The sequence below is a fragment of the Gordionus sp. m RMFG-2023 genome, chromosome 5 (assembly GCF_954871325.1).
Source record: "Gordionus sp. m RMFG-2023 chromosome 5, tfGorSpeb1-WG-v2, whole genome shotgun sequence".
NCBI lineage: Eukaryota > Metazoa > Nematomorpha > Gordioida > Chordodea > Parachordodidae > Gordionus > Gordionus sp. m RMFG-2023.
Window position 1 is genome coordinate 4,221,588 of NC_088779.1, and position 15,843 is coordinate 4,237,430.

The 15,843-nt window shown below is 27.1% G+C and overlaps 1 protein-coding gene across 1 annotated transcript; it reads right to left on the reverse strand.

Annotated features, from left to right (window-relative positions):
- Nucleotides 1-663: 663 nt before the first annotated feature.
- Nucleotides 664-4,598, reverse strand: LOC135929874 (zinc finger protein 830-like). The gene is made up of 8 exons (XM_065466610.1): nucleotides 4,453-4,598; nucleotides 4,287-4,382; nucleotides 4,021-4,240; nucleotides 3,759-3,953; nucleotides 2,471-2,574; nucleotides 2,174-2,257; nucleotides 1,315-1,391; nucleotides 664-988 (listed from the first exon to the last, which is right to left on the reverse strand). Exons 1-8 carry the CDS (start codon nucleotides 4,561-4,563, stop codon nucleotides 790-792), a joined length of 1,086 nt encoding a protein of 361 aa, XP_065322682.1. The 5' UTR covers nucleotides 4,564-4,598; the 3' UTR covers nucleotides 664-789.
- Nucleotides 4,599-15,843: the final 11,245 nt, after the last annotated feature.

Below are 15,843 nucleotides of genomic sequence, written 5' to 3' on the forward strand. Positions count from 1 at the left end.
TGACCAGGATCTTTAGTTTTCAACGGTCTGATTAAGATATTAGCCAAAATAATATTAGCCCGGATATTTTGCTCATAGGTGGCACAAAGGGTTGGAACTCTATTTGGCGAATCTCGAGGTTTATATAAATTCTTAATTGCCGTTTTTAAAAATCGGGCCATTTAACAACACTACTCCTTAAGTATCAGGGCGTTTTTTGGTCATTATATGTCGCATTTTCCATGGCTCCATAATTATTCCCATTTTTTATTGTAGTAGACGGATGATAAAGCCCACGGGTTACTTATGGTTGTAACCCCCCCCCCCTCCATATTTTGATCAGTGCCATTACTGTGATAAACTTCTGTAATTGGCTTTTACATCGTTAATAACGATAATCCTATTCCCTTAAGCATAGGGAAACCTCAAACAAAAAAGGTGGGATATATTTTTTAAATTTAACATTAAATTTCATAAGAACTCGCATTTAATTGTTAATTATATTCGTATTTTCATCGAGGTGTTAAATAATTTGTAAAACATTGCCTACCATTAACAGCTTTTGGGCCTTTGAGCCTTAAAATTTCCACAAAAAAAAAGACTAATGTTCTTTATTCCATTTATCACATATATAATAATTAATAAATTAAATATATATACATATTATATTCATTCATAAAAATTAACCCTTGTCAGTTAACCATTTAACACGGGGTTAAGAGGTATCCTAATTAAATACCATTTTTTTATATGACTTTATCGCCAAATAATATTTTTTATAAAGGTTTTATGATAAAAAGTCGTGATTTTTCATATCTTCTTGTTTCTCCACATACTATCATTTTCTAACATGTCCGAGATATCCTCGTAATCACTCTCCTCTTCCTCGCTCGAAGATATACGTTCTTGACTAGATGATACCCGTTTTCCTAGCTCAGCTGATGTAGGATTTTTAATGGTTATAGTCGTTTTTTTGATGTGTAAACTTTCTATTTGGTTCCATTTGTGACTTAATTACAAGTAAATAAGTGGTATATATTTAGGTTAAAAAAAATAGTTGTTAAATGGCTATCCCAATATCTTAGCCAAGAATATTAGGCAAGCTTGGAATCTTTGCTCATAGATGGTATAAATGTTTGGACACCTATTAACGAAATCTCGCGGTTCATGTCTTATTTTGTGGCTAAAATATTGGGTTAGCCATTTTTTAAAAATCGAGCCATCATTTAACAACATAAGTATACACGAAAATTCCATAAATCAAAATTATATCTAACATACCATTGTGTCAATTAAATATGCAACCAAGAAATATGATATATATAATATAAATACATCTGATCTTCAATCTCTTCGATTTCGTTGGCTATGTTAGTTTTGTCTTCCTCCTCCTCTTTCATTTCTTCGGATAGCTAACAAAAAGAATACGGTTATTATACATAAAGTGGAATAAATGCATTCTACCAGTAATTTCTTTTGAAACGTTTAATAATAGGTCGAGAATACAATAAATTCTTATAAAAAAAATACTTCTATCAATCAACTTTTATTTTTAATAGATATTATTTGATTTGACAAGGTTGGTGAACTCTCTAAAAAAGGATTCGGATTTGGGTTCAGTTAAAAATCCCTGAACCAGGTTCGAATATCAGATAGGTTCGGTGTCCAGAAATTTTTTTAAATTTGTATAAAATGGATACATAACTAATATAAATAAGGATTCCACGAAAAAATGATTTTCACAAAAATTGCTTTTAATATTGAAAATAAATTTAAAAAAAACATTTATGTTTTAAACGTTTAATATGTGATTTTTTAATACTGTTAAAATAATAAATAAAGTAAATTTAAAAAAAATAAGGAATAAGATGAATAAAAAATTTTTTTTAAAAAAAGAATACCTATCTTATGAATTTGTATATAATTTTTCCTTTAACTTTCGACTCATTTATAATTTGTATGAAAAAATCAAAAAAATAATATCTATTATTATTAGGTTCAAAGGCAAAATTATCTGAAATTAATATATTCCATATATGATTGGAATAACATTTCAGGTAAAAATCAGATTTTTTTTTAAATTTAAAAAAAAAGAAGTGCTTCAAAAAATGTTTAAAAAAATAACACATCGCAGCTAAGATACACAAAATATAATTTCACTATATATTATTTAGAATTGTAAAATAAATAATACTTTGGATTCTTCTTGCACTACTAACCTTTGAAACATTCTCCATTCGTCTTCGAATACTTCTTGAGGCATTTTAACTCCTCTTATCTATTGGTGTGTTGTTTTTTTTTTAAAAAAAAGTTTTATAAAATGTTTAACCATCAAAATATAAAGACAACAATTAATTTTTTGGATTTCATAATTATATAAAAATTAAGCAAATGTATGTTAATTTTTGAAAGGATAATATAATAAAAAGTCAAAAAAAAATTATTTAAATAAAAAGGTTAAAATATAAGAATTTTGTAATTTTGGTTAAACTTTGGCATCAAGCTCAGGGTCGTCAAAAAAACCTTTGGGTATTATAGCATCAACAGTTGGGCTTTGTTTAGTGTTCTGGATTGGCTGTTCATCTACAATTTCCTCTAAGGATTATTTTTAAGAGATAAAAAGTTGTATAAATAAGAATAGGAAGATAAAAATTTCTTGACCCCATAACAAGTCTGAAATAAAATTAATTCTCCATATTCCCTACCTCAAAATTAAAAAATATATATAAAAAAAATTACCCTAAAATTAATATCTTTTTTTAGTATATTATAAGAAATATTAATAAAATGAAGGAAATAATAGAATAATATGTAATCAATTAAATTCAAAATTGTAGAATATTTTCAAACCCAACCAAGCTGAAAAAAATATCCCAACCTTACCCCCCAAATAAATTTCTTGACTCAACCCAGACATTTTCTAGTCAATTTTTTTTTGAGGTATTATATTTAATTTATTCCAATATAAAGATATATGGATGTAGGTGCAAGAGGTATATGTTGGATAAAATTTAATTTTAATGAGGGCTATAATCCAGTGACAAAGCGAAGCATTGATTCTCTCATCCTTTTTCCTAAAAAAATTCTTAACTAAAATTGATATTATTTTTACTAAATTAATTGTATATTTTTATAACATTTAAATCAATCTATTTTGATTATATTTTGATGTTAAAATGAATTTATACAATTTTAACATTGATAATAAAAATACATTAAAGAAATAAATAAAAAATTGTTTTTTTTTTAATAAATAAAGTCTCATTTTTAAAACAATAATTTATTTTAGAATGAGTTGGGTCAAACATTTATTCAAAATATCTATTAACTCAAGAAATTTTGATATGTTTAAATTGATTATTAAAAGAGGAAAATCAACATTAATTTGACAAAACCTAGAGAAAAAATTTTCATCCTAACTATGACTTAAAAAATTACAAGTACAAGAATACCTATTTTCACTCTTTAACAATTATAAAAACTTATTTAAAATTACATGATGAGTCGTCATTCTATCATTGATTTTAATTTAAAACAAATTATTAAATAATTAAAATATCACAATAAACTTTTATAATTAAGTACTTGCGCATTTTACTCAAAAACAAATTTCACTCATTTATATGCTAATATTTTCATGGTAGTTTTGCAAATAAAAATATTAATTCTTTCCTTACCATTATAGTTAATCTAAATTTGAAATTTATTTCTATTTTTGAAGTGAATTATAATGTAAAATGTGAAGGAAAAATATAAATATAAAGTTTTGAATAGTAAACCTGGTTGAATCCTTAAATCTAAGTGTGTGATATTTTCACTGACATCAGAATTATCATCAATGGCAGAATTATCTTTGGAATCAAAAAAATCTGGAGGTAGAGGTATATCAATAACATTATCATTGTTAGTTTCAGTATCAGATTTAGCTGACTCAGGTTGTGGTAAGCAAGGTTGAGTTGATATTGATTCATCCTCTAAACAAAATTTTAGGAAAGAATATAAATTTTCATAAAAATTAAATATCTTATTACATTTATAAACCTTTAATTCTTTTAACAAGTACACAAGATTCATCTGTTTTGCGCTTTAGTATTGATTTTTTTGGAACTAATAGGGATTGTGTGGGTAATGGACTGTCTGAAACTTGGGATGGCATTCTAAAATTATTTATAGGGCTGTTAATGAGCTCTGAATTTAATTCTTTGTTTTGATTAGATATTTTTTTAGGCACTAAAGCTGCATTTTTTAATTTTTCAATTGCCTATAATATTTAATCATGATATAATGTTGTAAAAGAATGCTTTAACTTCCTTGTGAGATTTTGCAGCAACGTGAGAAGGCCATAACAATTCGCCTTTAATCTTAACATCACAAATTTTACAACAAAGTCTTCCTAATGAATCATATGTATATTTAATATAAGTTAAGGAAATTATAATTATAATATATTGTCTAAAATAAGTAATCAAAAGGATATTTTGCAAATGGTGATTCTATTTTTGTGGTTTTTGATATAGTCTTTTTGGCTAGTTTTTGCAGCTCATTCATATTAATCTTCTTAGTAACAGCCCCTTTAGAAGTCATTTGAATTTTATTTTCTCAAAAAGAAAAAAAAAATAACCGAACTCTGAAAGGGGTAAAGTTATAAATATTTAATTATTATTTTTTAAAAAAGCCCGATTCGGGCTGATTTTAAAAAAACCGCCCGATTAAGATTATAACCTAAATAACATTATGTAAGCGTATTGCACATACGTGGCAGAAACTTTTGGACATTATTTGCCAAATCTCGATGCTTTCATAATATTATTTTAGGGAAAACCTTAGGCTGCATTCAGTGGAGTCGGATCTGTTTTTTACATCCGTTCCGTCAAAAGTCAATCTCACTAAAAATGATATATATGTTCAAAGTGCGTCCGTTTTAATACCTTCCGTCTTTAAACAATCGGCTAATTTTGAAGTAAAAACATTTTGACTTTTTGATCCGGCAAATTATATAAAGCGTCATAACGCTTATAATTTTTTAAAATGAAAATCAATATATATATCATTTTTAATGAGATTGACTTTTGACGGAATGGATGTAAAAACGGATCTGTCTCCACTTTGAATGCAGCCTTAATCGGGCCGTTATGAAAAATAGAGCCTTTTAACAACAATACTTAGACCTTCAGCATCTAAGTAGTAGCTTTAAAAATGAATGTGATACTAAATTTAATAATTTTGCAAAAAATAACGGAGCTTACCATAATCCATTTTCTTTTATAAACTGGACAGTATAAAAATTGTCCAACTGGATATTTTAATAAGCAGCTTTCCAAAGGATAAGAGTAATAGTCATCTCCTAAACTAAGACTTTAGATTTTGTTATGTGGGTTAAAGTTAACTTGTATTTTAGATTAAATTTTTGATATATTTAACTATAGGGATATTTTAAAATAGTTAAAAAAGCTATCGGGGAAAAAATTGATATTACTTCCTTTTGAAATTAGAATTTCAAGATTTAGTTCCAAAAGAGAAATTCTTATAAAGTTTTTAGAACTATAAATTTTGTTTGCTTCGTAGACAATTTAAAATAAGAAAAATATAAAAACTATATAAATATTGCAAAAAAAAACATATAAGAGGGAGTGAGGGTTGGAAGACAAACTAGACGCTCATGGAGATCCGGATTAACATTATTCTGAAAGATTTTATAAGGGGATATTTATGCAAAAAAAAAATAGTGTTGTTAAAAAGTCCGATTTGGGGCGTTTTTAAAAACTGCCCGGTTAAGATTATAACCAAAATAATATTGTGTAAACGTGGTGATTTTGATCATAGATGGCATGAAGATTTGGGCTTCTACTTGCCAACACAATAGTATTTTGGTTAAAATCTTAATCTAGCCGTTATTAAAAGTCGGACCTTTTAACAAAATTATAAAAATGGTTCCAAAAAGGGATAAATCAAAAATCGAGACAAATTATTTTCAGTCTTTTATAAAAATAATATTAAATTGTACCTTTAGGGTAAAAAGCTTAATTAATTTTCATATTATTTTGCCTATTAATTTAGGTCGATCAAACAATTAAATAATATACAACAAATGGACTACAATGTTTAATTGATTAATCTTCAACGAAAATATACTTAAAAAATTTTTTTTTTAAAGTTAATAACTTATACAAATTAAATTTATGGGTAGAGAACGCATAAGAATTTTGTAATTTTGCCAATATTTAATTGATTAAATAAATTTTGTGTCATTGAAACTAAAAAAAAGTATCTTTCATCGTTTTAATTGATTTAATTTTACTATACCTATAGTTTTTCCATTCTGAATTATAAGTTTCAGAATCATCGTCATCAGATGGAGAAGCTAAATAATGTAATAATGTATTTAATAAAAATAAATTTACAATTCTCAGAATTCTCCAGATCATGTATAACAATTATATCCGCCTTTTTAGCCATCATATAAATATTTCGAAATTTAGATATTTCTTCAAAAACTTGACTCGAATTCAAATAGTAAAATTCACAGTTAACAAATGTCTTTTCGGCCATTCCCTTTTGGGTAAAAATTAAGTTTGATTTAAATATTTTATCGATTCATGATTAAATCTCTCATTTAATAGTATTATTATCAAATCAATTGGGGAATAAAACATACTAGTTTTATGCGTAAAAATGTTGGTACACCACTCGGGACATGTTTTAAGCACTGCATATCTTCTAAAACCACTAAAATGCACGTGAATCTCGTCTAAGATCTTTAAAATATTTTTTTGTTTTCTTTTATTGATTGACATAATTTAACAATGATTAAATTTAATCTGTAATAATAGCATAAAAATAAACCTGCCTTTAGGGAGCTTGTACTCCATTGATCCTTTCACTCATGTTTTCTAAGCACTATCATAGCTTTTCCCAATTAAGAACCAAGGGATAGATTTATGGAGTTAGGTTTGCAATTTTATATTTTTTTAACATCAAGCCCAGTCGTGTCACGCGTACAATATATATTTATTAATCTTTCAACCGGCTTAGACGTTTCACCATTTTTAATATATCTTACCAACTAAGCTATTGGTTCTGATTTCGAATTATCAAATGTACCATCAAATATCAACTATAATAATTAATGCTAGATTCAATTTCTTTTTGAATTTTTTTTTTATATATAACCATATTATTCATGGTATTTATATTATTATATGATAAAAGATAGAAATACAATTTGGATTTTAATCCATGTTTTATATTCCTTTGTTTCCTAGTTTTTTCTTCATCTTTAATTTGATATCATTTGTGTGAATATTTTGTAAAAAAAAAAATTAATAAAATACCCCATTTAAAATTTTAAAAAGCAATGACTTTCTACCCGCTCCGCTGTAAGGGCCATTGCAGGGGCGGCCGACTAAAGCTGGTTAATAAAATAATTATTAAAAATTGAATAGGTTAGGCTACTATTTCAATTTTTCCATAGACTTGGTCTGGACTGATTAAGATCTCGAGTTATTATTTATAAATATTTCGTTAAAATTTATTCAATGATTATTTTAGTAGATCTAATGTATGTATACATGTAACGCATTTATTATATAAAATATATTTTATAAATTTTATTTTCGTATTATATTTCTAAACATAGATCTTTATCTAGAGTGCTCTTTTACAAAAGAATCCCACACAAATTGAAGGGAAATATTTACAGTTCCATAGTACAACCAACTATTCTATATAGTTCGGAAACATGGCCAACCAAAGAATCAGACGAGAGAAATCTACAAACAATGGAAATAAGAATGCTGAGGATGATTGCTGGGGTAACAAGAAAGGATAAGATGCGAAGTATATGATTACTAGGAAGTTTAAAGGTAGTGCCCATTAAGACTAAGATAATGGTAAACAGACTTAGGTGGTATGGGCATACAATGAGAAGGCCTATAAACTACATAGGAAATAAGGTTGAGAGTTTGGTAGTGATGGGCAAAGGTAAAAGAGGAAGGCCAAAATTTCAATGGGGCCATCATAAAGTTAGAGCCAATACGAAGAAGTATAAATTAGATAAACGAGATAGTATGAATAACGTAAAGTGGAGAGAGATATTGAAGGAGTTTACCACCAGAAACGGTTAAAAGCTAAAAAAAATAAATAAAATAATTGTGAGAAATATTAAAATTCTAAAATAATTTTATTTTTCTTTTCAATTTTACTCTAGTTGCAAAATATATATTTTTTTAACGTTCACTATCACTACATACAAATTATCCCATTTAACGGTCAAACTTTTTCCAGACAATAAAAAATGCCAATCTTTTTTTTTAAAATATCATTTATTATAGTCTAATTTAGAAATCCTATAAAAAAAAATCAACAAGCTCAACTTTTTAGACGCGTGTTGCCATTAAATGTTAATGCGCAAGCGCTTGATTTTGACTTTTCTTAAAAATTTGCATCCATTTCACAGAATTTAATCGACAGAAAACTAATTTATTTGAGACAAAACACCTAAACAAGATGAGAGGCATGGCGGTTTTAATACTAAAAATTTTAACTCCTAACAAATGACCTCATCATAATCTTGGTAAAACATTTTGTTAGTAAAAAGATATACATCAACCATCGCATTCATAGTTATCTCCAGCATATAGTCTGCCACCGAAATGTAGAAAAAAAGTTATTTAGTGCCCATATGATTTTTTTTTTAAAGTGAAAATCCAGAAATATTTTTATAAAAATATAATCTAGCCAAAAAATAAAAATTCATTGGGAAAACACCTAACATAATAGTACTTCCCCCCCCCCCCCTCTACTAGAAAAATCCAAGTTAAATATATGAATCTGTATTAGTCTGATTCATTTATCAATATTAATAGCTATATATAAACTGCCCGCATATAGAATCAGATATTTTTAATCAAAATTTTAAATTATTATAAGTTTGATTTAAAATTTATCTATTATAATATAACAATAATAATAAAAAAAAAATTAATTATTTGAAATATATTTAATATAATAATATATATGAATATTTTAAGGAAGTAAAGAGTTACATTTAGCAGTTACATTCCAAAAGATATTTTTCATTACTTCAACACAACACTATAATTTAGAATTAAGATTATATCAGTTTAAAAGAAGATAGGGTTAAATGTCAACTTCGAAAGGAGTTTTGACCAGAAATAGTTGGGATAACAACATTAATATTCTTGTTTATTTACAGACAGGCTAAAGTTAAATTATTATTAATTTTTGTTCAATTATAATATGAATCCAATCCATTATTATTAAAGATGGTTTATATAATTATATATTTTTTATTTTTTACACGATTATCAAGAAAAAAATATCATAAATTCATATATTAGTATTACCATAAATCATAAAATATGTTTTTGTTATTAATATATTTTTATTATTATTATTATTTCCCAATAGAATAAGCTAATTTCGCATAATTATGTGAATTTTTATTGTTCTTTATTTCGTAATTATTGGTAGTGAAAAACGTTTTTATTATAATATAGACGAGAGAATATATGGGTAAAGCGTAAATAATTTTTCTAAAAAAAATTTTTTTTTCCTCGTGCGGATAAATTTTACTCCTGAACATTCATATTCGGATGAGCACGGTGTCCATCACCTTGTTACAGACAATTCTACCTCGTGAAGGGGTATGATGAGGCAAGATGGTCATTAAAATTGAAGGCGATAAGAAATTAGAAATGTAAAAGGGAGTAAGGGGGTACGATAATTTGGATTTTCTTATCTTTGTTTACGTTTAGAGTAGGGGGAGGGGTGGTGTAGAAGTGCCTGTTTTGTTAGAGTCAATAAGAATGGACCTGATGTTCTTTGATTGTAAGCAAAGTCTGGAACAAGAAGAGGGACCTATAACCCCATGTAATATGGGACAAATCTAAAAACCGAAACCTAAAAACACTTAAAAAACCGCTTCAGAACCGGGATCAGAACCAGAAACTTTGGTCCAAGTTCTAAAATAAACTATGCAATATGCCAACCAAAAATATTTATTATTAAATTCGGAATTACGAAAAAGCTCCCATATTTTAATACAAAATTAAAAATTTTTTTTTTATTGTTTCTCGCGTTTTTGTAGACTCATATTTATTTATAATATAAATTGACAATAACCAATATACATATATTTTATTTTTATTTTTTTTTATATGGATTATTTATTTTATTAAGAATTTTTTTTAAAAAATCAAGGCAAAAATAAATTTTTTATCGTAATTATTTTATATTCGAAAATTGCGACGATGAATACGATTGGGAAGGGCAAAAAATATTCCACCATATTTTATTTATTGTTCAATCTGGATTTCTATATCATCATTTATACGTCTGTGCCTTCGGTCACAGCTCAAATCTCTTGCTACAAATGTGACAATAGGCGGGACCCGACTTGCGCCGACCCCCTGAACATGGCGGATTTAAACAAGGTGGAACGCGTGAAGTGTTCCGGGTGTTGCGTTAAATGGGTTCAAAATCAAAATTCGAGTATATAATAACAAATGAAAATATAATAATAATACCTAGACTGACGATGTATTCATAAATTGGCATTTGGAAGCGTCGGTCGAATGCGAATCAGCTGGACCCGCCATTTTGGTAACCCATATAGTTAATTATTCTCACGTTAGAAAACTACCATTAAATTTGATAACTCGCTTCCTTATTATCTCGATGATCAGGCAAAATCTTATAATAAACTTTGCGTCAGACATAGCAATAAATTGGGCCTCTCGTTTAAATTTTTTTTAAATAACGATACGGAAAACCAAAATGGCGTCCTCAGCTGTTTTTCATCGACATACACTTCTAATGAATGCGTCGTCCAGTCTAGGTATTATTATATGTAAATTAGTATAATAATAATTTTTTTTATTTAAAATTCTATTTTTTTATTAAAAGAAAAATGAAAATCGCATAAAAATTGAATTTGAATGTTTGATTTCCTTTAACGTCTAAAAATATTTATTTTTTAAAAAAAAATGATATTAAATTGTCCTTGAAACCGGTCCGGTCCGGGCCAGTTCGGATAGTGTTGCTAAATGGTCCGATCCAAACGACTTACCCAAAAAATAATAATAGGCGGGCTGAGAGATTTTGCTCATAGATCATCAATTAATAAAATTTCGAGGGCTTGCGTATTATTATATTGGCATTAAAATCTTAATTAAAAAAAAACATAAATTTATAACCCACCCCCAAGGTAAATCTGTACTTTAAAAAAAATATAAAAAAATTGTGTTTATATTATATCAGAACAGAGCTACCCGAATTCGAAAATACTTATCCACCAATAGCCATTCACAAACAGACTTAATTTTATTTTTAAAGGTTTGGGTCCAATCAGAACTCCGGTTTTAGGCAAAAGGTTCCCCTTAGTTTAGATCGAATTGGAAAAAAAAGAAGAATTTAAGAAAAGGTATAGGATTGGAGAAGGCGGATAAATTAACGCGAGAGGAAAATAGAGAATCCCGATGTCGAATATAAAGATTAAAATCGAGGGTTGGATCCGAACAGAGTCTGATGTCTCTCCGACTTCGAAATAATTTCTGGATAGAAAGGTAACCTTGAATTTATAGTAGCCCGATCGCGGTCGCAATTTATCAGCTGATCGATTTTTAAAGTTTCATTATGAGATCATATATTTATATTTATTAATAATTAATTTTATCTTTAATTCAAGAAAAATTGATCTTATAAACAGTATAAAAAAATATATCAGCTGTTAAATCACGATTGCGATCGCGCCGCTATTATTTCAAGGTAAGATGTCGAATGACACTCAAATTATTTGACGACATGTTAAGTAGGTTGACACGCATTTCTAAACCTCAAAACTTTAAGGCGCCAACTGAAATGTTTTTTGGCATGATCCTCAATACGTGTCTCTATATTTAAATAAAAATGAATCAAAACCATATTTTTCGCTGAAGAGTTTTAACCAGTGATGCCAACCCGGCAAAATTATTTCCCGGGTTGAGTTCGAGGAAATATTTTTGAACCCGGGTTTGGTACCGGGTTTAAGAATTTTTGAATTGATAAAAAAAAAAATTCTATATTTAAATCGTAATTAAAAAGTTAGACATAAATTTGGGTATAAAAAATACATTTTTTATTTTATTTATAGGCAAAATATGGTTAAAAATATCGTCATGTATCAAATCTTAAAAAATTATTTAGACGTATTTCTTTATAAAATTAACGATATCCTAATATAATAATTTTTTACTTTGACCTGTTCACTTTCATTTTCCTCTATATGATGATCTTTGAGAATAAGTTAAAAATTAAAAATAATGCGCGTGAATGAATTTAATTGTTTAAGATATATTAACACTCCAATAGGAATATTTGTGAATAAATTTAAAAAATTTTAAAAATGGTGTAAATGAAATTAAGTTGTTTAAAATTTATTAACACTTCACTTAATTGTAAATTTTAAAATAATTTAATTATTAATATTTGTGTTTACAATTATACAAATATCCTAATATATTATTTTAAACAATACACTGGTTCGGTTCGGGGTTTTTAAAATTTTATAAACGGGGTGGTTAGGTTCGGGTTCAGATTTTTTTCCCCAAAAACCCTGGATTACTTTTCCGTTGGGTTAGGTTCGAATCCCTGGTTTTAACTGTATTGAAGTAGAGTATGAAAAGCAGCTACATGTCCCTAAATGATATGAGAAAGAAAGAAAGAAAGAAAGAAAGAAAGAAAGAAAGAAAGAAAGAAAGAAAGAAAGAAAGAAAGAAAGAAAGAAAGAAAGAAAGAAAGAAAGAAAGAAAGAAAGAAAGAAAGAAAGAAAGAAAGAAAGAAAGAAAGAAAGAAAGAAAGAAAGAAAGAAAATAAGAAAGAAAATAAGAAAGAAAGAAATATGATGTATAACGTATTAAAAACGATGTAAAGAAAAATTAGGTGCATTTCATAGGAATATTTTGTATTATAAAAACATTAAATTTTTTATAAAGTTAGCGCACATATTAGAATAAGCAATTACTTATGTACTCTTAAATTTTAAAACAGATTCATCCACCTACATTCGGGCGTGTTCCGACGATCTCAAGATAGCTCTCATCATCAAAAGGGGTTCCTGCATGAAAGAATCCAATAACCAAGGGCACATATGCTTCTGCGAAGAAAATTTATGCAACTCTTCGCTTAAACTCGACCCGCGTTCGAATGTTATTATAAGTCTACTATTATTATTATTAATTTTCGCGATAACGTCGTATACATTATTTTCAAAGTACTAATTATTAAACTAGATAATCCCTTTTTTATTTTTCTGATTATATTTGTATAATATTGACAGGCCCATTTTGTGAGAGTGGCAGTTTTCTCTTTTTAATGGGGAAGGCGTATTTTTATGTACCAGGGTCTTTCGAAATCATGAAACGCGTTTTATATTACCCCTGCATTAACAGTTAACGCGATTCCGCGGCGAAGTACACAAAATATTCGATTTTGTTAAACACCTATATTACAGATATAATACTACTATTCAACACTAACAAACTGACATTCTAATACTGCCAAGCCCTATTAAGTTCTTTAAAGAAAATATATTAAAACCAACAAAAACATAATTATCATGAAATCTTATGCTAACTAAATATATAATTATCTGTAAGAGATCAGCATAGCACAGCCTGTTAGGATTCTCTTAAAATGTGTTTTTTTTGTCAGCCAGATCAGTAAAAAAAATTTTCGAAAAGGTTCCTCGACTCTTAATAATTTTTATGAAGGAAAAAAAGATCGTAAATTTTTTATTTCTAAAATTAATTCATAAAAATTGAGAAATACTTTGAAACAAGTGCCTCAGCCCTTCCCGAATTAAGGATCGGATTTAAGCTTCGGACCAAGCCAGATCTGGTTTAGACATCTATTAAAACGAAATGCCGAAGTTTGCCTAATTTTTTTGGGCCAAAATATTGAATTAACCGTCGTTTAACAATACTCTATTTATCGAATTTATCATTTTATAATTATAAGTTATAACGATATAACGATATAAATATAAAGGCAAGGTATAAACTATTATCTACGAGTCAATCCTTCATAAATAACAAATTAATATTTACATGAGCTAGAGGGCTAAGGGGGTATGTTAGAACTCATTTGAACGATCAGATAATTTGATTCAGACCAATGGCAAATTTTTTTTCCCTCTGTCTTGAGGCGCCATTTTCTCATCTAAGCTCAGCGGGCACTTTTCCTTTTCAGTTTTAGAGATCCCGGATTTTATTATCACTTAATGGTAAAATACATTGGGTTTGGGTGAAATAATTAACTAATGAACTACGAATCGGATATTTGCATTATTCGTTTACGAATAGATTCTTCGAATCGAATAATTGTATTATTCGTATCCGTACGAATAATAAAAACTTTATTCGATTTGATTTGTTGAATATTCGATTAGATCTTCAAAAATGAGAAAAATTAAAAAAAAAATTTTTGAATGAATCTTTCAAATATTTTTTTCTTTTATTTTAAATTTGTGATTTCATCTTAAATTTTCTAGCGGGTGAAAAACTATATAAGGGCTTACATATAAAAGATTTTTTTTTTGTTTTTATTAAACATATTTGGAATTGGAATTTTAGGTAAGATTTGAAGTAGAAAAATATTCGAAGATTTTTTCCACAAAAAAATTTGTTTTTCCCACTTCCGGAAAAATTTAGATGATTTAAAATTTAAAAAAGCGATTTAAAAAATAAAATAAAATGTTTCGTAAGGAATATGTTTATTTATGATAAATAAGTTTTAATATTTATGAATAGTGTCGTCGAATATATACGTACGTACGATAAATTTTAAATACTCTAAAAAACAAATGATTTCGAATAATAGTTTAAAAGATTATTCGACGAATAATATATTATTCGTATTCGATTCGAATTTACTATCGAATACTGAATAATTCACTTTAGGTATAAGACCCCTACTAAAATCAAGTTCCTTTGTCAAAATAAGAATATTTTAATTAGGGTTCAAGGCGAGAACTCTCAAAATATCTGCCTTAAACATTTCTTTATAAAATCTTATTAATTTATTTTTGATATTGTTTTGAAATCTCAGGAAAACATTTCCTTCAAAAATAAAAATGAGTCAAAAAAATTAACTGTCTTTTACCCATGTTAAAAAGATAGAAAGAAGTTAAGTTTTGACTTTTAATATAAAAAGTGATATTTAAACATTAGCCCACCTAAATTTAAAAAAAAAGCTATAAAAAAAGAGAAATACAAGTAATTATTAAATGCAAGAATTTTTAAAAATTGTTTTTGCGATATATTTTATGATACATAATCGTGAAATAATGTGTTTTTCTTATGAAAATATCTAGTTTGCCTTTGCACTCGAATGATAAATGCATTAATTTCCTTATATTTTTTACACGATAAAAATTTTCGATATTTAGTCTTGCATTATTACTCATGATGATAGTACATAAATTTATATCTATTTCTTTTTTGAAAATGTTTTTGTTAAATACATACGTATGTTATTTTTAACAAAACAAGTTGCAGATTGTTAAAATTCCCATTATCAAATATTCTGATATAATTGGCCAAAATCAAGTTTCGGATATAAGGTTGAGGTCTAGTTTGTCTGGGGTTCTCTTATTCTTAGTTAAAAAACTAAATATTTAATTTAATATTTTAAACCCTTCTTTTTTTTAAAAATGAGATATTTTTTATTATCATTAAAAAATTTAGATAAAGAGCAAAATGAAATGATTATTATAGACACTCCACTCCATCTGTTTTAAATCGAGAGCTTAAAAGATTTTGTTTAAAACACAACACTAGTTTACGCAGTTTTAACATTTCGGCGAAA